Source organism: Candoia aspera, chromosome 2, assembly GCF_035149785.1.
Source record: "Candoia aspera isolate rCanAsp1 chromosome 2, rCanAsp1.hap2, whole genome shotgun sequence".
Classification (NCBI taxonomy): Eukaryota; Metazoa; Chordata; class Lepidosauria; order Squamata; family Boidae; genus Candoia; species Candoia aspera.
Window position 1 is genome coordinate 131474620 of NC_086154.1, and position 24018 is coordinate 131498637.

Here is a 24018-nt window from a genome sequence, read left to right on the forward strand (position 1 = left end):
TTTCAAAAGCTGGGGCTCAGGACTCCTGAGGTTTTTTCAGGCATTCAGAAAAGGATTAGAAGTGTAGGATGGGAGATAGATGAGCCTTGTTTTCCTTTTTTCCTCCAATGGTTATGGAACTATTAACAGCCTAGCATTGCCCATCTTGCAAACGCAATCCAAGGCTTTTTGTTGCCTGAGGCAGAACTGCAAATGGTGCCTCCTCAAACTGAGGTGTATAACATTTAAGGCTGGCCAAATTATGCTGGCATTGAACAAAAAAATCCCACAAACACCTCTCCCCAAAAGACAAAAGTCAGTAGTAATAAATTAAGCAGCTAACCATTTCCTGACTTTCCTGCACATCCAAGACTATACTTGACTTTATCTAAGAGGGTGGCTAATTTTGCTGCATTTTAGCCAAATGAGATAGGGTTCTACAAGACTCAGTTCAAAAGAAAATATCAATACTGTACTGTATCCAATTTGCACACAAGGAGTTAAGGCAGGCTGAGCAACCTTTTTCTCTTCTGGACTGCATTCCCTTCGGAGTAATGGGGGAGAGGGACATGCCAACAGTGGGTTGGTTTTGACCAAGTAGTGGGTGGTGCTAGAGCCAACAACAGCTGGAGCCATCCATTCACTCTCTTTCTGGCAGCCTTTGCCCAATCCCCATCATTCTGATACTTTCTTCCCTCTTTCTTTCTGCCTCCTTCTCTACCCATCAGGGCAAGTCTGCTTGCTTCCCCCACTTTTAAACTTAGGCCAAGGATCACATTAAAACCCTGAAGGCAGATTATGACTCTAGGATGGCAGGTTGCTCACTCCTTGGTTGGATATTGCACTACCTTCAGGAGAATGGATACTGGGGTGGCACAACCTTTTTTGAGCTGAGGAACGCACTTGCATGTCCTTCATCTGGACATGCACAATGTACATTATCTCTAAACAGAATTTCCATGAGAGAAAGCATCTGGATTCTATACAACAATGACTCTGTTGCATTATAACCTCTAAAGGCCTTTCAAAGTCCAAATTAGATATCACAACAGATCTGTCTTTCTGTTTAACTGTAGACATCTCCTAATCATTTTTTAAAGTGGTGGTGATGAGTGGTGGGAGAAGAAGAATGGAATTAAGTTATAGGGCAAAGAACAGGGACAGTGAACATTCATCTATTACTTATTTACATTCACTGAAAAAAAAGATGTTAAGAAACTGTTTATGACATGAGGAGACCTCCTGCTTACTCTTCATCCTCAGTTGCCCTTTACACTTGATTGGGACAGAGCCACACTTAAAGACATGGATTTTCTATCGTTATGTCTTACTTGGTGCAAAGGGAAATATCAAAACCTCAAGGCCTGATATCCTGGATGAGGCCAGTGGCTGTGAGCTGTTTGTGAAGACACAATCCTAGCACTAGATATAAAGATGGCAGAGGTATTGGTCATATTTACTGGCTTCATCAAAATGATAAATGCACCATAACGCCATAAGCTCTGCCTCTTTCATAAGTTACTTGTTGGACTCCCCTTCCTCAACTACATCTACCCACCCCATCAGGTCTGGCAGGAAGGGCATATTGTGAATCCCATCAGCCAGGGCCCAGGAAGAGAATCTTTTCTGCGGTGGCCCCCACCCTGTGGAACATCATCCCTTCAGAGATCAGACTGGCCCTGGCCTTGCTGACCTTTTGCAAAGCCCTGAAAACATAGTTTTTTCCAATGGGCATGGGGACCTGGGAGTCTGGCAGAGCTGGCACAGTGGCTACTGAGTGTTTTGGGGGATATGATTACCTTGGCTGTGAGTTTTATGTATTTGATGATGGTTTTTTGTATGTTTTATATTGCTTTTTCTCATTTTTAAATTGTTGTATTTTTTTTGCTGTTTTGTATTTCTTTTAACCATAAGCTGCCCAGAGTCTCATATGTGAGATGGGTCGCTATATAAGTTGGAATAATAAATAAATAAATGGCATGTGAGGTCATGGTACAGAAAGGATAGGGTTTGTGTTGTGTTGGCACAATGGTGCCTTCATAATTTGCTCCCCCTTGTGGATGTCACTGAATGATGCTCATCCACCTGGAGGATTTTGAAAAGAGATCAACCAAATCGTGGAAGAAAAGGCTATTAACAGTTACTAGCTAGGGTGGCTACGTATATATTTCCTCTTGTATCAGAGGGAGGAAGCCTCTTGATAACCTATTGCTAGATGGCAAAATGGGGTAGGGATGGTGCTGTTATGCTTTTATTCTATGGGTAAGCTTACTGCAAGCATCTGACTGGGAAACAGCATGCCTGTGTTCATAGGACATATTGAGGCACAAACTAGTCAACTACATTTTACTGTAGGGCACTGTGCAAATTCAGCCCAAGGGGTTTATGATCAAAGTGTCATACAAAAACAGAAAATTGGGTTAATTGCGTAGATCATGGTCCAGTTAACCCTCGCGTATCATGTGAACATAACCATTGTTAGAATAAAGAGCTTTTGGTCTGACCCAGCATGCATCGTTTTACTTCGGTGGACAAGCACCAGACGCAGGCTTTAAGGCAAAGACTTGGCACGCTGCATCTCCGATGTATGCTCTGCAATTTTCCAGGATTCAAGCAAGAGCAAGGTGTAATGGGTTAGCATAAGGGAAATTTGTTAGAGAAAAACCACAAGATTACTCTATATACTTTCATAGAAGTATATATGGTTAAATGTTTTGTCTGCAATGATTATATATTGACAACAATTATTTTATTTGCCATATAGCGCTAGGGATGAGTTGCTGAGCTGAATAAACAGCAGGACTGTATCAGTATTAACATGCCATAACAAATAGTGCTTTGCAAAGTACCACAAGAAAACAAAAACCAGGTTTTTACAACATAAAGAATGGAAAAATTACATTTGGACTCCAATTAAATACTTGCTTACTTGGATGTAAGGCCCATTGAACAAAATTAGGCTTCTGTTGGAGCAGATGTATATAGAATTGCCCTCCTGACATAGACATTCACAGAACCATACTGGAAGTTTTAAGATGAGGTAGTTTCAGCTCTTTGTTTAGCATTCTAGGTTATTATCATAGCTGTGGAGACTGATGTATTCAATTCTATCCCAGCTTTGTATATCATTGTTTCCAGTGTATGTAGTTTATTACCACTAACAACACTTTTGTAATCCAATTTTATTTTTTAAATAGCACTCTTTTATCATCTCTTTTTTAGACGTTCTGTTTTGAAGAGCCAAACACAGAAATACTTTGAGAATAATGTCCTACCCTGCATCCATCTCGCCACCTTATTACTGGCTGAATCCTTTGCTCTATTTGCTTGGCTCACTACCTTCTGATTCAGTCAATTAAGGGCATTTTGTCTTGAGCAGGACCAAGAAAGAAGAATGACTGTATTAGGTCTCAGTAACAGATAGACTGTCAGTATATAGCACTTCTTTTCAATATTGTTTTTGTTCTAGCAGATCATTGCAGCTTCTCTTGCGCAGATAGCAGGCTGGCAGATAGGGCAGACCAGCATTCTTGGGATCGCTTCTTCTCCCTGGGGAAAGAGCAAGGTTGCCAACTAACTTGGCTGTGCTCTTATGCCTGTAATAGCAACAAGTGAAAAACGAAGCAGCTGATGTTCCTTCCTCCCAGCTATTTTTTTCTTTCTCTGCTAAACTTGAGGAGGTTTTACCTGCTTGACAGCAACGGATGAGAGCAGGGCCACTTTTTTAAAAAGTGGCAATCTTTCTCAGGTCAGAAAGTGCAATTGGTTGTATAGACCAGTGTTTCTCAACCCTGGCAACTTTAGGACTTTAACTCCCAGAATGGCTGGCTGGGGAATTCTTGGAGTTGGAGTTTACTCGTCTTAAAGTTGCTAAGGTTGAGAAACATTGGTATAGACCATCTGTCCTTCTAATGACCACCAGCTTCAATATCCTGAAGTGCAAAACCAAAACACCTATTTTACATTCAAATATGATTCTTGGGCCACCAAGAGAGATTGTAACGGAAATCTTATCTAAAATGCCTAAACTTAAAACCTACTCTATGGCAGAGGCTCAAATGCTATGCTAGGTGGGGGAGGGCGACGTAAGCATGTGATCCAGCTTCAGCAAGGCTATGGAAGTGTTAAACAGTATGGCAAGGATAATTTTTCCTCTCTGGTGCCTATAACAGTAGCTGGATAGACACAAATCTAGGAGGCACCTGGTAGAGAGGCAAATAACATGAAAACGTCCATATCCAATTTTTCTGTGAGTCAGTCTGAGGTGAAGGAAGGGGAGCACTGCTAGGTGTAAAATGGCATTTGTGGAGATATATTTGCGGCTTGTGGCATGTCCGTGGGAAGGAGCACGGTATTTTACCTCTGAGTTTGACAGGGACCACATATTTTAGCCTCCATTTCAAGGGAGATATATGGCTGCTGAAAGTCACTGGAATAGCAGAATGCTTCCCTCAAATGTCCCTCATGTAAGGCAGCAGCCCCCTCCCCCAGCTCTACTTTCCTCCAAAACCATGGTGGCAGCTACAGCACCTTCCCAGGTGACATGTGATGCCTGTGGCATTGGACCCTGGCTCAGCGTAGCACGGGTGGAAGCCATCCAAGCAGGGCAGAAGCCAGAGAAATTAACCTTTAAGGGATTAAAAAACACCCTCAACCATCTAAAAAGCTTTTTTCCATCTCTTAATTAATTAAAAAAAAACAGTAATACCCGTTCTTTTGCATTTCAGGTTGTGGAGGGGAACTGGTTAAGCATATGACAGAAGGCTGGACCCCCACCTCCCAGCATTGTTTCTTAGTCAGGGCAAAGTTGATCTGTTCCCCAAAATGCTGGCCCTGGGGCTCCTTCTAAAATAATAAATGCTATGAATTACAACCAAAGAACTCTAAGTGACAGTAGTGCACCTACCCTAAGCCAGAAGAGGGTGGATGGGTCTTCCTTCCGGCTCCCATTTCCCTAGTAGTATTGTGGGTGAGCTCTCCCTGATTCCAAGAATTGGCTCAGGAAGCAAGGAGGCTGGAGAAGACCCTCTGGGCTTGGAAGCAGGGCACCAAAGGAGAGATTCTACCATAGGGAGACAGGTTTGAGGAATCTTTCCCCCTTCCCCAAATGCAAAGCAGCACCACAATAACAATGCACAAGTACCCCCAGAAGCCCATGTGCAAGGTGCCACAGGCAAATATTTCTACAGGGAACCCATCACAAAATCCAGGGAAGGAGATGTAGTTATATGCAACCGGTGGGGGGGGGGACTTTTCTGTAGCACATTGTGAGCACACAAAATCAGGTGCCTGCATGAGGCTACAGGGGGATCCAAAGAGAAGCATAAATATAGCACACAGAATGCCAGCTTTTTCTAATCAAGTCCATTAAATCATCCCAACCTGCTGGTGAGACATAAGCCAAGCCACAAGAGCAAAGAGCCATGGAAATACAAGAGGTGTCCACACATGCTAATTCTTGTGCTGCACCACAAATTTTAACAAAGCTGGCATGGAACTTTCAAAAATTGTTTCTGCAAAGCAGCTGCCAAGCACTAATATTTGGGGCATATCAATACCCAAATAGATTTCACATGGCCAATTTCACATGCTGGAGTTTGTCTCCTGTTGTTAGTGGGCTTGTTTGAAAGACAAATGTGCAGTTTCCATGTGCTCTCAGGATGTGAGTGTGCTTTCATTGATTGATGACAGTTCCTTAATCCTGTATTGTGCAAGCATGTCTAAAAATGCATTTTTATTCCTACTTCCATACAGTTCAATACTATATCATTGGGAATTGATGATTTCTAATTTTAGCCTCATCTAACTACAGGCTCATCCTGACATCCCTTGAACAACAGCTTGAAGATATTCCAGTGATCTGTTTGCGACCCCTTCTCCCTAGTGACTTGACAGTGGAGTTATTTCCAATGTGCATGGGGAGATCTCCCTCTTGCTCTGCCCTGTGCCCCTTCTCTGTACCCGGGACCTGTTAGCCAGGCTATTTTTGGTCAGGGGTTTAGTGCTCTATCAAAAGAGGGCTAAGCTTGTGTTCAAAAATAATCCAACTAGTACAGAGCACCTCCATGCCTCCATGCTTGCCACCTCTTAGTTGGGCAATTGGATGGGTGGCTAAAGGTGCCATCTGAAGCACCTGTCTCATTTACCCAGCTCTGCCCCACCACACTTTAAGGAGAGTGGTTTATGGCTGTTTCTTCCATAGCAGTTGACATTTGGTGGTGGTGGGGAGACAAAGCCAGTGGAATCCATTACTTAATCCATTTCCTTAATGTCCCACATTAAAATTATTTTTGTTACTGAGGCAGAATATGACTCAGCGATTCGAGAGCAGGCTTTTCTGCTAGTTCAAGAATTGGTGGATTGTATTTAAATGTGTCTGTTTGGCTGTCCCTACATATAGAATAACAGGGCTACTAGTACTAGGATCCAAGACTTTGGATGGCCATTAGAAGTTGGAAAGAGATTAAGAGATTATCTCCCTGTTTGCTACCATCCAGGAATGGTCCTGATTTTTGCAGCCCAGGTCCATTAACTCTATTCTAATTGTAGGGACAGCCAGACAGACACATTTAAGGCTTGCTAGCCCTGAAAGAAGTATTTAGAAGTTGATTAGGGTATGAAACTTTGACCATTTCGTTGATAAAAAGGTTTTCGTTCTTTCCTTTTGTATTTCACTAAAGTTTAATGAAGCTCATTCATAAAGAAAAACAATACCCATATCCAAAAATATAATTAAAAAAAACCCTCTTGCGGAATAGAAAATAAAATCAATGAAAAGCAATCTCAATTAAAATAACAGCAGCCAGAACAAATATAATCTATTAAACCCTATAATACAAAGAAAATATATAGCAAGCCCAATAGTTTAAAAAAGGAATGTTTTTTGCCATATGTCAAAATGTGAACAGAGAAAGGGGGGCTTCTCTCAGAAAAGAGCCCTCAAAGTTTAGGTGGTCTAATCCAATGTGTTTTAGATGTTAGCGGGGCTTTCAAAGGCTGCTGATTGTTTAATGAATAAGCAGGCACTTATTGCCTCTTCTCTCTTCTTTGCTCCAGTAAAACATGATTTTAGCTTAAGTTGCAACTAGAATAAGCCAACCTAGCCACCGGGAAAATTATTACATTTCATTAAGAGAATCGAAACAGGAATCTCAACTTCATTTTGAGAAATGACACTAAAAGAGCATATGATTCTCAGCCCATGGACACAGATGAGATATACAGTATATTCAGAATTTTTGGCCGAAGTTCAGAATGTCAAGAGATGTTCAACCATAGAGGAGAACTGCCAATTTCTGTCTGGATATGTATTCAGTGGGAAGAGGATGGAGTTATAAATGAGAAATGGGGAAAGAGAAGAGTACAAAGAGGTGATCCCACCACCACCTTTTTTTTTGCATTCCTCCAACTAGAACAGTGTTTTTCAACCTTAGCAACTTCAGCATGCTGGCTGGGGAATTCTGGGAGTTGAAGTCTACATATCTTAAAGTTGCTAAGGTTGAGAAACACTGCACTAGAAATCACGCTCAGACTGAAAACTGTTCTCCAACCATCGCTTAAAAGAACTTTAGGAGAATGATCCTAAATCCCATAGGAGTATTCCCCAATGCTCTGGTTTTGCAGATTGCTGTTCAGCCAATATTTCAGATTTCATTAAAATCTTAAATATTGCAATCAGAATGAATTATTCATATGGAAGTTACAATCCCTATGCAGGCCTCTTTGGGAGTAAGTTCTCTTGAACTCTGTGGGATTGACTTTTGAGTAAACATGCATGATGCTGGGCCTGAAGAGCTATAATCCTAAGCATATTTACTGAGAAATATATCCCACTTGAAGAACTCAGAGGGACTTCTACCTAAACATTCCTGGGACTAATCTGCATGGAAATAAATTAGCACAGCTTTCTAGTGCCAGAAATTTAATTCTTATCCACACCTAGCTTCAAGACGGCGTTTTGGAAGCCGAAGTGGTGGAAGGAAGAGGAAATGGCACTCTTGCAGAACAATCCAATATATGCTTATTAGGGAGTAAGTAATTTTATTTTTGGTGGATTTACTCCTAAGTAAGTGTGTTTAATACTGCAGGCTGATGGAGCATCAGTTTTCTGGGGCATGAGATTTGTTCTGCAAATATGATTGCATAATAAAACCTATAATCAGTCCCCATGACAAAGTTTAGGACCAACGCAAATTCTCATGCATGCCTCAACTTCTCTTGTGAAGGGTGGGTGGAGGCTCTCTACTTTAAATACTATTTAGAACTTGCAAGTGGCCTTTTTTACTTTCGCAAACTATTAGCTCGATGATCTTAGTTATCTAATTAGAGCTTATACTGCCCAAACAAGTTTTCTCTGGGCATTTATACCTCCAGAGTACCCATTCTCCATACTTTATTCTTAGCAATGTATTTTTTTTCTAGATGAAGAACATGGCCTTTGAATGGGATTGAGAACATATCTATCCATCAAATAGCAGAAAAGTGTCCCCCTGTCTTTAAATGCCCTTCCCTGCCCTAAGTATGCCTCAGCAACTAGCAGAAGCTGACCTCGGCTGATCTCAGAAATGAACCCTTGGTTAGCACTGAGATGGGGGACTGCTTGGGAGTGGGGGCTGCTGGCTTGTCTGGGAAATCAAAAGACCATTTTAGAAGAAGGCAATGGTATAATGCTGCCAAGAGAACGTAGTGGACACAGCCATCAGGAATCAAGCTTGTCCTGAGGGTATCTTTAATTTTTACTCTGTTTTACTTCATTATTTGTACAAGTTGGCTTTAAATAGGAGGAGGAAGGAATATTTGTATGTTTGCCACCTTGAGTTATTTATAAAAATAATAAAGGTGGGATATTAAGTAAGTAAGTAAGTAAGTAAGTAAGTAAGTAAGTAAGTAGGCTTTAAGACATAGAGACTGCTGCTTCTGTCCCCCTGCAAGCTCTTGCCATCTATTACGACTCAGTGAAAGGAGCTGCTGGTTAAATATCTGCTACATCTATTGCCTTGGTGCATCTTTGAAATCTATGGTGGCTTGGTAGCCAACCTGCACTGTGCCTGCGCTCCTTCTTCCCTGCATCCATCCTATTCTGTTGCTTCTGATAAACTCTATAAATGAAGAGGAGTTGCTCTGGTAGAGCACTCGGGTTTCTGTTAAAGAACTAGAATATAGTGTTAATGGTTTTACAAATTGCCCAGTGCATAATGTTTTGGTTGTGTTTCCCAGTTCCCAGCACAGCTTCCCAGCAAGAGACCAAGACCTCACTGATCCAGAGCTTTGATGTTACCATTGATAAATATACTAACCTGAGGTGCCTCTCCAACTTCTTTCCTCAGCAAACAGGGCAGAATTCATTAAATTACCTCACCTGCTGGATTACTGAAAATTTGGAGATGCCTGGTGATTATAGCATCGGCACCATTCTGTTACCATTCTGAGAGCGAGGGAAAGCTTTCCTTGGTGGTGCATTAGGGTTAGACAAGCAGGTGGCGCCCAAGTCGCCACAGCCCAAAAGCTTCCTGGGGGCAGTTGTCCCATGCTCATTTATGGGACACTGTATAAAGTACTAAACACATCATCCTTTCCAACTGTTGCTAATCAGTCCCTTCAAACATTCCTAAAATCCTTCTACCACTCCAACTTTTCTTTTTGCTATAATAAACTGTCTTACCAGAAAGGTGACTAGGAACTAGCATCTCTATGATCAAAAGCAATATACCTCTCAGTGTCAGGTCAGGCACAGGGACAGAAAACATAGGAAAGCTATGATCTTTTTTCTAATTAAACTTTATTAAAATTTTAAGATAAAAAGATAAAAGCTAACAAGGAATGAAAAAAGTGAAGTAAGAAAGCAAATTAGAAAAAAGAACAAAGTCAAAAGTGCAGAAAAAGAAAAGGAAAAGACAGAAAAAATACATAGAAAAAGAATGACTTCTGACTTTCTTTGCAATAGATATAAGTATACATTTACATTAAACTCTTACTCTAAGCTTACAACATAGCTTTTATTAATTCTATTGTCCATTGATATTTCTAATGATCAAATCCAGATATCATGATTTCATTTTCTTCTGTTTCACGCAAAAAGTCCAAAAGGGGTTTCCAGGTAACGTTAAAATTAGTCAGTGTCTTTTCTCTAATCAAAGCTGTTAATTTTGCCATTTCAGCCAATTCCATAAATTTTACCATCTGAAGCTGTGATCTTGATTCCCTGCTTAAAGATATCTCTCAAAGTTTGGATTGGCCACTGAAACTAAATAGAATGCTAGATAAAAAAAAATCAACAGAACACAATTGCTCGGGTTCTTACAAGTTTAGTAATCTGAATAATCCCTTCAAACCACATTTTATACCATAGCCAACCTTAGATGACTATAGTACCAAAATCTTGCACAATTTGTAAAGCAATGGTGAGGGCTCAATTAAAGAAACTACTTCTGGACTAAAGGGTAATTATGAGAAATGAGTAACAAGTTGGACTGTGATAAGGCCAACGTTTTGGGGTTGCAATGTTTAATTGGCTAAGTGAAACATCCATCTGTTAAGAACATTGATAGCCTCTAATCAATTAAGGCAGAAGATGTAATAGTTAAAATGATTTTTAATGCAAGTCATTATATTGATTTTTTTTTTAAAAGAGCTAACAAGTACCATTTCAGAACAGGCTTTCCACACAGGTCAGAGAGAAAGACATGGGAATCCTGCACTGAAGATGACATCTTCCATGACAGTAATATCCCCTATGATAGAGATGCAAAGACTGTGCTGTTGTCACCCCAGACTCTGGTGAGCTGGATGGGAGGCACAGGCTTTGACAGAAGGGAAATTCCTGTCCAGAAGCTCTGCTTTGCTAGGCTGAAGCTCCATGTTCCCCATTCTTTCCTCTGCACAAAGGGAGAAATGAAGCCATCATACTATTATCTCCGGTGCTGAAAAAGCCACTTCCTACCAGATGAACTGGGGAGCAATTAAGAGTGTTTCTCAACCTTGTCAACTTTAAGACATGTGGACTTCATTATTATTAATTGTTCCAGATAAAATTAAGGCACATAATGCAGATTAAAAAATATTTTTTAAAGAAGACGTGTGGACTTCAACTCCCAGAATTCCCCAGACAGACCATAAGCCAGAGTTTCCTGACCTAGATCTGGAAAACAGTTTTTTTTTCTTTAGAATTATTTATTTTTCTCAGTGGCTGGGGCTGACACTTTTTTTTTTTTTTGCCAGGGGCTGTACTTTCATCAATCAAACAAACAAACAAACACCTCCCTTTGAGGCTACAGGGGGAGGATGGTAATGTGATGACATCACCAGTATATACAGAGCTGAAGCTCTAGTCTTATTTCTCCCCTTGTGGTTGTTTGAAGAGAAATAAGCATGTTAAATTCAGGAGAAGCATAACATATTTATCAATCATGTCTTAAGGTTTAAAAAAGGCCCCAAAACACATCACCAAGTTTTTGCATTTTACTTGGCAATGAAGTTTGGGACGTTGGGGGGGGGGGGAATTCAGGAGCTCCAAAAAGACTTTGGATGACCTGTCTCTCTCCTTAGCTTTTGACGCTACTGACCAGGGTATCCTTTTGAAGCCTCAAGCAACCTGGGTTTGGATGGGCCAGTTTGCTCTGCTTTCTCTCCTGTTACCTATCAGAAAGTGGCTTTGGGAGAATGCTATTAGATCTCTTGGGGATGTTAGCTATCACATTTGTTCTAGGAAGTCCCATAAGCATCTTCCATATTTAACATCTACCTGAAACTTCTGAGAATGGGTTAGAGGGGTTAGAGGAGCTAACTGCCAGCTCCACTACTCCTTGCCTGAAAGCTCAAAAGCTTCAGCGTGCCTCCAAGTTAGAAAGGAATGGATATAGGAGAACAAAATGTAGCCAAATGTAGACAAGATGGAATTGTCAGTAAATCCCAATTAGGTGACATATTCCACAGATAATCCTGCCATGTTTCCCACCATTTATGCTGTCTTTTTCTTCTCATGCACTTGACACGTACACAGACAAAAATCCATTAGAGAAGGAAAAAAGGAATCAACAATAGAAGTCAATTAGTTGTGCAGAAAAATCTCCACTGGGAAGCCTCCTCAGTCCAATAGACTCAGTAGAATGTAGTTCTAAGTAAACATGCCTGAAGTTCCACCATTAACAGATTTTGTTAATTGACTGGTGTAAACTCATGAGTAATCAACTAGGATTTATTGGTTGATAGCCTTAATTGGGAGATCAATAAAGCTCATCTAACCAAAGATCTGTATCTGTCTCTGGCCCACTGAGCACCCGGCCCATCATCCAATGAACAACAGAGGTAAAGAAAATCTTGTGGCTCTAGCATAGATTATAAATGGCTCAAGGGTGACTTTTCCCTGTTACTTGATTAGTAGTATGCTGGTTCTCAAGAACTGATCATAGAAGGCTTTGGGACAGCATTCTCTTCCATAAGGGGTTGAGACTGTGTCTCCATCAGGGTCCTCACAAAACTGAAGAGAGGAGGTGAGGCTCTGCCTCCTAACTCAAGCCATCACAGAGATTGAAGGCTTGCAAGCAAAACCATCACCCTCTGTGGCACTGATCAGCCAACATCTCCTGCAAAGGAATACAGTTACCATATAATTTCCTGCTGAACTTAGCAAGAGCGGGAGCAGCATCTACTCTATTGTGCTACAGATCTTGCATGTTGCCACAGCATGAAACAAATACTGCACCATACAGAATGGGGTGCGGTGATGAGGAGGAAGAGAGACAGATTACAAAGCTGAAGTGAGTGACTGGGAATTATATTCCACTGATACACCAAGCATTTTGATGTCTATTTATGTTTCTTGGCCGTTTGTTTCTCCCACTCCGGCTGGGTTTTCTGTGCCTGACATCTCATTACAGCTCTGCTCCAGGAGAAAGAGACAGCGGAGGAAGGAAGAGCCCCCCCCCCCACTGAGCCCCCCTCCTGGAAACAGCCTTGGCTATCAGCAAAGCACATTTCTGGGGAAGGAGGGAGGCAAGCGGGAAGGTGCTGGATGCAAGCAGACAGGAGGTTAGAGATTACAGATGGCAAGATGTGGAAAGACGGCCTGGGCCCACTGAGAACAGAGAGAATGGAGTGCTGGGCAGGCTAGATAGAGAGAAAGACTCGGAGAGATGGAAGGAGATTAGATTGCTCAAGGAAGAAGCAGGATTTGCTGGCAAGTTTTATTCCCCTCCATGCCAGAAGCAGCCAAGCCATCGAGTGGGCCTTAGTGCTCAGCTTCTGCAGTCACAGGTAAAGCTCTGAGCCTGCTGCCCAGACATGCTTGCATCCTGCTCCACTGTGGAATGATCATCCTGACTCCCCTCTGCTGCCAAGCCCCTTGCTTAACTTGGGAAATCCTGAAATGTTTAGTAGCAGTGAGGCTTGGATTCAAGATTGAGGGTGCCCTCAGGAAAATATTCTCTGGGACTTCTCTCTCATCCTCTTCCGATACTCACTCTGGCTAGTAGCTGCAGAATGGTTGTGAAGCCACCATTTAGAATGTTTGCTTCGTTATTGCTTTGTTAAATCAACCATTAGCTGGAGTTATTTCCCACAATGCTCTGAAGAATCCAGGCCAATCAGTGCTCTGGAGTGCTGTAGGGAAATGTGAAGCGGCAACTTTTTCTCATCCCCCTACCTGGCACAGTGGCCCCAGGCCAGCATTTGGCACTAGGCACCCAGCTAGGGTGTGAATAACAATAATTTAATAACAGTTTATTAAATTTATATGCCACCCAACTCCCAGTGACTCTGGACAATTGCTAGATGTTGGGACTCCCAGAGTTGCTAGATGTTGATGCCAAGCTTGGCAGTGTTGCTGCTTCATTTCTGGAGGTAATCTCTTTTTCTAAAATTTATTTTGAAAACCTAGATGCAGACCCAGAAGGAGCACCTCTGAGAATCCACAGAATATCTTCTGATAGATAACTTGAAAAAGATACCCTTATGGTCAATTTTTAGTCCTGAAACCTACCACCATCTCCCCCATAATCATTCAAGTTTTATAAATCTGCATGGGAGAAAACTGGCTTTAAAAATCTCATTTTCATTTCTTTTTTCCACTTTGCAAATGATTTTTAAGGCAATAATAGACCATGCCCATGCTGGATGAAGGACTGTTCATGTAAAAGGTATGCAGCACATGCAGATTCTCCCCCTAGTCCAGCTACTAGGTCTATATGCATACAGCTAGTGTGCAGCAAGAAATGATAAGTTCTAACCCTCTGGTTAAAAATTCCATCTCAGACACAAACACAGAAGTCAGTAGTGAAATTTCATAAGAAAGCTAATGGAGTATATCCGGAGTCCAATGCATGATCCCTGGGAGTCAGCTCCACTGAAGTTTGATATGCTTACTCATGGCTGCATAGGTTCAACTTGTAAAACCCATTAAGGTTTAATGGAAGATCTTCACCCAGCTGGAAGATTACTGTACAGTTTTAATTAATAATGCAAACTATCATGCAGAGAAGTGTTTTACACTGCTAGCATGAAGCCAGAAGCCCATCAGAAGGGAAGAAATACACAGGCCCTGCGCAGTTATTTTCTTCATATCAAATCCTTGTTACAAATACATTTGTCACAAACAACATTTGAAAGCCTCATTATCACTGCATTCACATGCCATAATTAGAATTGATCAATTATCCCACTGCATCAAATGACCTCATTATTTCAGCTCTCTAAAAAATCCCAAGGCTGCGTTCTCTTATATTTCCCTTCTGCTCTACTTTGGATGGAGCTTTATTTCTGTTCTTTGGGAAGAGGACTGGAAGGAAACTGGATGTGGTCCCCACAAAACAAAGTCATTCCTGCTTTTCTAACAATGCAGCCTTGGACATGTCTACTCAGGTATAAACTCTGTTACATTCAGTGGGACTTACTAACATGAAAGCAGACATACAAATACAGCCTAAGAACCTTAATCTCTCATGAGCTGTCTCATTAATAAGCAGTGCTGGAGCTGTGCTTGGCTGGGTGTAGGTGTGAGAATGAATGAATGAATGAATGAATGAATGAATGAATGAATGAATCAATCAATCAATCAATCAATCAATCAATCAATCCAAATCCATCCTGCTATAATACTTCCTACCCTGCAGACACATCACTTGGAACCTTAATTTGGGGAAACAGCAAGAATTTTGAGAATCTATTCTGTGGGCTGTCCCTTCTCTGAAATACTTGCACCGATTAACAGGCAGGATTAGCACCCCCTCAAAAGATTTGAAATACATATAAAAGAAGATATTTTAAACACTCCTACTCATGTGATCTGCAATCTCCTCTTTGTCACTACTAAGATTTCCCAGTATTCTTTTTAAAAAAAAATCATTTATGGAAACATGTATAGGCTACTTTTTGGCCCTAAAATGGCATCACAATTAAAATATAACACAACTGACTGAAACCAGAATAAAACAGAAACCATAATTAATACACTTAAAACCTCTTTAAAAAACCAACCATTTGCCATAAACTTAAAAAAGGAGCACTCAATCAAATTTCTCTGGGGAGGGAGTCTATAACCCTGGTGCCCCTACAGAACAGACCCTGGATTGCTTCCCGACCAGCTGTGTCTCCAAGATGGCAAAGACTTTTCAATGCTGAATGCACTAGAAATATAGGATCATATGAGAAAAGTAAGTCTTCTTTCAATGTGTGTATCCATACCTCCAAACACAGGTCTTTTCTTTCAGCTGAGAATCGCTGGTTCTGAATTAAACATGGGGTCTGTTTCAGAGGTTTCAAAAGAAGGCTAGCTTATAGTCAGACTATGCTAGGCAACCTATGTCCATCCAGTTGTTACAGGACTCCAATTTCCATCAGCTGTGGCCAGCACTGCCAAGGATCAGGATATTTCAACAAAATTGGAGGATCACATTCCTCACTACTTTCCACATGAGTATTTCAAAATACAAACTCAACTAGAGAAGGAGGCATCAGATGCTCTACTGCAAGAGTGATCTAAAGAATAAGATCTTGGAAGTATGGGGCATCTCATTAGCCTTTACTTGTGAGCTTCTTAAAAAGTTTTGTGTCACTTCCCCGGTGCTGAAAATTTCTATTCCATTCAGATTATTCTCTCTAAATCCAGGCTTCTAAATTTTCACGGATGGCAGTATCTAGGGAAACATATGACAAGACTTTTTGTGTTCCCATATTTCTGTAATTTTATTTATTCCTTTATATCTCTCTTAAATTTATATCCTCTCTTAAATTTATAAACTGTACTCTTCTCCAACCAAATTCTCAGGGCGATGCACAATATAAACAGCATAAAAACATAATAAAACCCAGTAATATAGGAGCAAAAACCATATCACACAATAAAATGTGAAAGCATCTCTACTATCACGATGAAATAATGATGTATTACACAAGCGTACAAACGCAACAGATTAAACCACGCTTTGCCCTAGCCGTACACAGCAAAGGAGCCAGTCTCACCTCCCTCAAAAGGAATTTCTACAACTGTGGTGCTCTTGTCTCAAACTCACCTTTCTGTGTGGCAGAACATATGACAGGGACTCTGAGAATGACTGTAAATTACCTCTGAAGAGGTTCATAAAGACAGAGACAGTCCTTCAGTGGCACCACACTGTTACAAGAATTAGCACTGGGCACATTAAGCATCTGGAGGATGACAGGCCTCCTCCTCCTTCTTCTTCTTCTTCTTTTTAACAAGCAAGTTTACAGCCTTTAAGGAACCGAAGATAAGGTGGTTGCTTTGTGTGCAACTCCTGATCAAAATCTCAGAAGCTATAAAGAAGCAAAGCAGGATGCCCACCAGTCATAAGGAAAGATAGCATCCGACATCTTTCTGTCAACCCTTGCCCTAAAACTTATGCTCTTGATTATCTCTCACTTTCACTATTGTAACCTTCCCCCCTCTGGCCTTTCTCAGTCACCCTTCAGCCCTCTCAGCTCTCTTTAAAGCTTTGCCATCAGAATCATTTATTACTTCTTTTGCTTAGGCCATCACCCAGCTTGAGGCCTCTCCTTTGTGCCAGCCTCAGCTGACTCAGGTTCTAGTTCTCCTCTACAAATCTCCACCCAACTTTGCTTCTTGCTCCTTACACACACCATGGCCTTCCTCCTCAAATTCCACAATTTCCTTGGGCTTTGGTTGTACTCTTACAGCCAACTTAAATATAGTAGTTGTTATATAGTTTGCCCCTGAGTAGAGGGGCCTTTTTTACTTTGTGTGTGTGTGGCGTGCATGTTTGTGTCAGTGCATGGGAGGCAAAATAGACTGGGACCATATGAGGAGGCCATGACATGTGGGGTGAAGAATTTTTGTAGTCCTAAAAGGATACCCACATACACGCCTTATATGGGTTACGTACAACAGGAGGCCTTTCTCCTTACAGTATTGCAAACATTAAACACAGAATGGCTGAAGGGGACTGCGGCAGAGGATTAATGCCCACCTCCCCACCTGCCATGCTGCTCCCCATATGTTGTGCTCCTGAGCCATTATGCACCTGCAGCCAACAGCCAGTGAAATGAAAATCAATTACGCACTGGAAAAATTGTTGACAAGCGTTTGGTCCTTTGTCTATATTCCCAACCATACAATCAAGCTTTATGTGTATGTGATGATGTCTGGTGACATTCTTCCCATGTTAGCCTCACCTCTCCTTTTTCTCTCTTTTGTCTTCCCAAGGTCAGTTTGTCTCTGTAAAACCACTTCTTGGGAGCTAAGGCCTTTGAGAGCCAACTCCCCCCCCGCACTTAACCCCATTGTACTATCTGTGGGATTGCGCTGACCACAATGGCTATTTAGGGTTTCCACTTTAGGGAGGCAAAAGATGCAAAACAGATTAGCCTGCAGGTGATCCAGTAATATAGAATATTCTGGTAAATCAAACAAAAATAGATACATCTATTCAATCTAATTAATGCAGTATGTAGAATATACTGTTTGTTCCATTAAATGCCACATTTCCATGTCCCTTGTGGAAGTCTTCCTTTCCACCAATTTGTTTGGATCAATACCTGAACTTGTATGGATCATTTGCTCCTTTGTGAGCTGAATGATCACACTGGGGAATTGCATTTCTCATTTGCACACAATTGGTGGATGGCAAAACCCTTGTGGATCCCTGCAGTCCGGCTCCTTAACCTGCCATTGTTTATTTCATTTTAATTCTTCCTGCTCCCTCACCAGGGAACTTGAGCCATTATTGGAGATCCTTACCTTTTTTTTTTTTGCTATGATTTGCCCTTTAGGGGTGGGTGGCTTAATCAGCTAGACCACTTCAGCAATGGCAACTGAAGTCTTTGTAGTCTGCGCAGTTTCCCTTTGGATGACATAAATCAGCAATAATAGCCCAATGCAAAAACAATCACATATCAAGCTGGCTTACATTTTCCCCATGATATCCAGAGCCAATCTTAGAAAAGTGGAATCGTCTCCTCTGCAGCGGTCTTGAAGCTCTGACTTCGAGCAAGCAAATTCATCTACTTATGCTCACAGGAATCGTCATAACCAACAGCAGTAGGCATCAAAACAATTCAGTGGTGCTGATAAGCATAGCTCACATCCTCTACCCCATATCAATAGCTGTACCTATCCACTACTACAGGAGACTTCTTTCCAAAGGGACAACAAACTGTGGAAGACGGAGAACAGCCAATTTTTCTCCATAGCACTTTTCCTGCCTTTTGTTTATTAGATGTCATGGTCTTGCAATAACTTGCTGCAGATCCCCGAAAAAGCAGAGCATCTTTCCAAAGCCCCAGCCAAGTATGCTTCAGTTTGGACCACAACGCCGCACTGTGTCCACAGAGCTGCCATAGTATTCATTGCCATGTACCTATGCAAATTCAGGTTTCCAGCAGTTTTTAAAATCTCTGCCTTTGAGGATACAGAATGGTAAATTATTTCTGCAAGTAGCTATTTGTTAACTCTGCCCTGGATCATCCACACATCTTTATGGTTCTTTATGCAACGGAGACGCCATGCCATAGAGGTTAAGGTGCTGGACTAGGGGCAGGGAGACTCGGGGTCTAGCCCCCGCTTAGGCACAGAAGCCATCTGGGCAACATCAGGCCAGTCACTTCCTCTCAATCTCAAATCAACCTCTGGCTCTGCAACAAGCCAGCTGGTAAACAAGGCCTCTTGTTGTAGCTTTGCTGGAAGAACTAGGTGAGTGCAGTGCAAAGCCAAGCACACTCTGCAACCATGTGGGACAAATGCGAAGAAGAAGGAGAAGGAGGAGAACATGGAATATAGAAATAATCAGAGATAATAATATGCATTTATATAGTCTTCTGATCAATAAGTCTCAATGCACTTGGACCTTGAATTAATCCCATTTTACAGACATATAGAGACATCAGCATATAACACAGGCACACTGTATACTGAGATGCAGAACCGTATTCTAAACGTTGAGGCGACTGTTGCCCAGGTTCCCAGTGGGTGTGCTAAGATGAGTCCTGCGAGATCAGGCTAAAGGTTTATCTGACCCAACATCCGTCATCGCACAGCACGCAAACAGATGTCTTTAGGAAACGCATCAGCAGGGCATGAGAATGGAGCTGTCTTCAACTGTTGCTTCATAGGAACTCGTATTCAGGGCATGTTACCTTTGATTCTGGAGGTATATTAATTATTTAAATTAGTTCTCTTTGATTCCTGTATACATTTTCCCAGAGGGTTTTTTTTTAAAACAAATCATTTAAATTGGTGGGCGATGAATTCATCATTTAACTATGTACGTCAAATGATGTTAAACTAAGCCTAGACTAGGTGTCATCAACTTGGACATATGGCTATCTTGCATGGTCCTGCTCCCACCCTGCAGTGAACCCATGATGGGTTTGCATGCGCCTATCAGATGTGGGAAGAAAGTGGAAGCAAAAGTTAAGGCGCAAACAATTGGGTAAAAAAGCTATTAGGTAAAAAAGCTATCCTGCATTTATTAAGATTATAAGCAGGGTAGCAGGAGTAATGTTTCAGGTTTTTGTCCCACTGAGTTACGTGGTATGGGAGTAGGTGAGTGTAGGATATGAAAGACCTGTTGGGGACAGTATGGGAGGGATCTGTGAAGTCTCAGGAGATACTGATGTTGAGAAACAAATTTCCACAATGTTGGGTTATAGGAGGTATTGCTGGAGATTCCAGGAGAAGGAAAACTTTCATTTTGCTGCAGGTGCCTGCTCCTAACCTATCTGCCTCCTTTCTGGGTCTGGGAGGTGAGATTTATGGACACCTTGGCCTCAGGCTATTGCTGCTGAATGTCAAGTTTCTGTGTGGTAAGACCACATTCATCCACAAACTGATGGTGGATGAGTATGCAGACCTGGCATGCATCACTGAAACGATGCATGGTTGGGCATGGACATGGATATAACCCTGTCCAAGATTTACCTTCCTACGTTTGGTTCAGCAGCTCCAACTCCAAGGTCAGGAAGGTGATGTTCTGTGGCATCTTAACTGTGACCAGATATGCTGCTGTATAGATATCCAGGTATGGGTGCCTGCATATGAAGATGGGCCACAGGGTCAGGCTAGGGCTGCTGGTTGTGTACTGACCATCCTGCTACCCAGCAGCAATCCTGCCTGAACAATTAGATTTCATTGCCAGGTTGGCATTGGAGTCCCAAGGCTATTAGTTATGGGGGGTTTCAGTCTCTGTGCCCTGAGTGTGGGTTTCAGACAGGACTAACATGGCAGGTGTAATGGTATGTGGGAAAGACTTTAGGAGATGGGGCAAAGAGATGCTGCCTAGGAAATGGTCAGATAAGAGTCAGCATGTCCTGCAGCTGGATAGTGGGTAGGGCAAGAGGCTCAGAAGGACTCTCCCTAATTTCTTGGGCTGTAAAGGAGATGTTGGGAGAATTGTACTTTCAGACTTGCAAGATTCTGTTAATGTAGCTTTACAATAAAGTAGAATTAGCTCATCTGGTCATGTTTCCTGTCTGGTCTACCTAGTAAGGCTGACAGCAGGTCCTCCATGATAACTATGGGCTTGTCCCAGGTGATTTCTGGGCTCTGGTGTTGACCTCAGAGCAGATGAGGTGTGATCAGGAATTGGAGGATGAGATATTCAGGTCAGATGACTGTCTGGTCAGTAGGTGGATTATGCTTTATCTCTGCAAGGGTGGGGAACCAATTAGGATGGCCTGATGGACCCTATGGTTTTTCTGAAGGTGCTTGGAGATTTTCTCAGGGATCAGGCAGGAAGTTCTGTCACACACCTTTTTGAACTCTGGAACTCAGAGACAGGAAAGGTGTTAGACAAGACTGCTCCCATGTGGCCTCTCTTTAGTCACTGATCCTAGAGTGCTTCTTGGGTAAACTAGGGTCTCCAGAAGCTGAAGTGACAAAAGACCAACTTTATTGAAAATGAAGAGTAAATGCAACTGAAGATGGTGGTGTTAAGAACAGATTTTTGTCCAGTGCCTTATTCAAGGTTATCCACACCCTTCTGGGGAGGAGCAGGTGGGAAGTTTTTCTTGCAGGCTGCTGTGATATGCTTGTAAGATTCTTTGTGGATAACATTGCTTTCATTCACTCTATACTGGATAACATTTATTTGAGTAAAGCAAGATTAGTGAGGTTATGTTCTGAGAAGTCACTTGGGATTCTTTTGAACTCATAGAGTCTAAGGAAGTAGATAGGGATTTTGGTAGCATAAGACCCATCACCATGGGTTGGACGCAGCAACTGCATTTTGGAGAGGAAAAATGCCTCTATAGTGGAGGGGGTACAACTCTCTGCCTTGATGGAGGCAGTGGTGCCCCCCTCCTAGCAGGCTGTCTCTCAACCCAGAAAGTTTAGACAACTTTTGGCCACCTTCTCTTTGGGAGGGGGGATTTTTGGAGAAGATAGTGTGGCTTCAGCTGCCAAATGGAATGGATGAAATGGATTATCTAGGTCCCTTACAGTCATGGTTGGGATTTGGGCATGGGTCATTCCAGTGGATGACCTTCATCAGGACTCAGATGAAGGGCATTTCTGGTCCTAAGGGTCCTCCTGGTGGCATTTGATATTATTGACTATGGTATTCTGGACCACTTGTGAGGGTTGAGGGCATCACTTTATGGTGGTTCTGTTCCTTCCTGAGTGGACAGTTCCAACTGGTAGTTGTGGGGGAGGAACAGTTATGCTTGCACCTATTCTAATGTGGGGGTACCATAGCGTTTGTCTCTCTCCCTGATATTATTTAACTTCTACATAAATCCATCAGTTTGGGGAGAGTTATCATCTGTATGCTGATTATATTCAATTATACATCACTACCCCAGGCATGACTGGAGATAGAGTGGAAGTTCTCACTTGGTGCCTGGAGGTTGTGAGGGGCTAGATGGGGAAAGAAAACCAGACAGAGTCAAGCAAGATGGAAGTGCTGTTGGCAGATAAACAATCTTTTCCCCATTTCTTAGATTACTTCTAAAAGGGCCATACTCTCCCTAAAAGACCAGGTCTAAGACTCAGGGTTCTCATGGCTCCTGCTTGAACAGTAGATGGAGGCCATGGCTGTGGGAACCTTTGCACAGCTTCAGCTGGTCTGCCAGTTGCGGTCCTTTTTCGACAAGGAAGTCCTCATGATGCTGCTCACCCTCCTGTTGCCTTGCAGTTAGACTACTATAACGCACTCTACATGAGGCTGCCTTTGAAGCTGATTCGGAATGTGACAGTACTGCTGCTGATGGAGGCATGTGACTTCTGTAGCAGAGCACCTGTGCAATTGTTACTGCACCGGTTGCCAGTAGGTTTCTGGGTCAAATTCAAATAGCTGGTGTTAGTCTGTGAAGCTCTAAATGGCTCAGCTCCTGCTTACCTTGAGGCCCATCTCCTCTGTAACAGGCCCATCTTGTGCGGTCTTCCCAAAAGGGCATGCATAGGGTCTCCACCCCACAAATGAGCAAGAGGCCTAGGGCCTGGAGACAGTCTTTCTTGGAAATACCCCCAAATTGTGGAACAGCTTACCCCCCGAGGTCCATTCCCAAGCTGTTGGTTTTTCAGAAGACTATTAAGATAGCCCTTTTTCAAGAGGCATTTGGGCACTACTGCTGGTGTCATGCTGAATTTCTAGTCTCTGTTTTGTTTTGTTGTTTAATTTTATTCTGGTCACATCTTTTATATAATGTGGGCTGGAAGGTGGCTGAGGTGTTTTTTTTTTAAATATTGCTGTGTATTTCATTCTGTTTGTTCTTGCAAACCACTTCAAGTCAGTGTGCTGTAGCAGTATATAAGCATATGTAATCAATGATAAAGAAACAAGCCTATCTGCATTATCAGGACAAGTCAATGCAGCAGAATGCTTCCTTTTTTCTCCACAATCATGCCAACACTGTGCACAACATAGGTTCTCCTCTCTATGGATACTCAGCATGACCCTAATGTAACAGTTACTCCCTACCCCACAGTTTTCAGAGACAAGAAGCCAGACACTCACCACTTTAAAGTCAGCGGGACCACATGGCTCCCCACGGAACAAACAGGAGAGCAGCATTTCCTGGATATCATGGCCAGCTCGGTCCGAGAACTCCCGCATGTTAAAAGGTTTGGGCTTGAAGTTGCGGAAGTTTGCCTTCTCCTGCAGGATCTCCAGCTGTTTCTCATCAGCCATTTGGGTGTCCGGAATCTCGTACCTGAGGAAAAATCCAGAGCGCTGTCATGGTGGTTGGGCTGACTCAGTTCACAGAGAGAGTGCCTGAGCCTCCCGTGCTCCTGTGCAAGGCATCTGTAATATGGTCAGATGGTCAGATAGATGCAGGAGATATGCCTGGGACGTCTCAGTTCCAGCATTCAAAGCACAGTGTAATTAAAACCTAATGCTGAGACTCTTCTGTGAAGATAAGCAACTGTTCTTCACTCCTTGAGAGATTAACCAGGCATTTTCAGATTACATAATTACCTCTAAAAAAGGAAAAGAAACAGCCACTTGCCACTGATGCAGCTTTTCCACCCTCCAAAGGCATAACACATTTTACATTAGCAACCAAGATTTTCTCCTGTGTGACAGCTACAAACTAAAAAAAAAGAAAGAAAAAAAAAGGCAGATATTGGCTGTTCCC

The 24018-nt window shown here is 42.2% G+C and overlaps 1 protein-coding gene across 1 annotated transcript in view; it reads right to left on the bottom strand.

Annotated features, from left to right (window-relative positions):
* The window catches only part of ASIC1 (acid sensing ion channel subunit 1), a 174370-nt gene that overhangs the window by 144552 nt on the left and 5800 nt on the right, over positions 1 to 24018 (bottom strand). The window contains exon 2 of the mRNA XM_063293635.1: positions 23397 to 23592. Coding sequence (XP_063149705.1) covers positions 23397 to 23592 — 196 coding nt within the window. The remainder of the gene's footprint in view (positions 1 to 23396; positions 23593 to 24018) is intronic.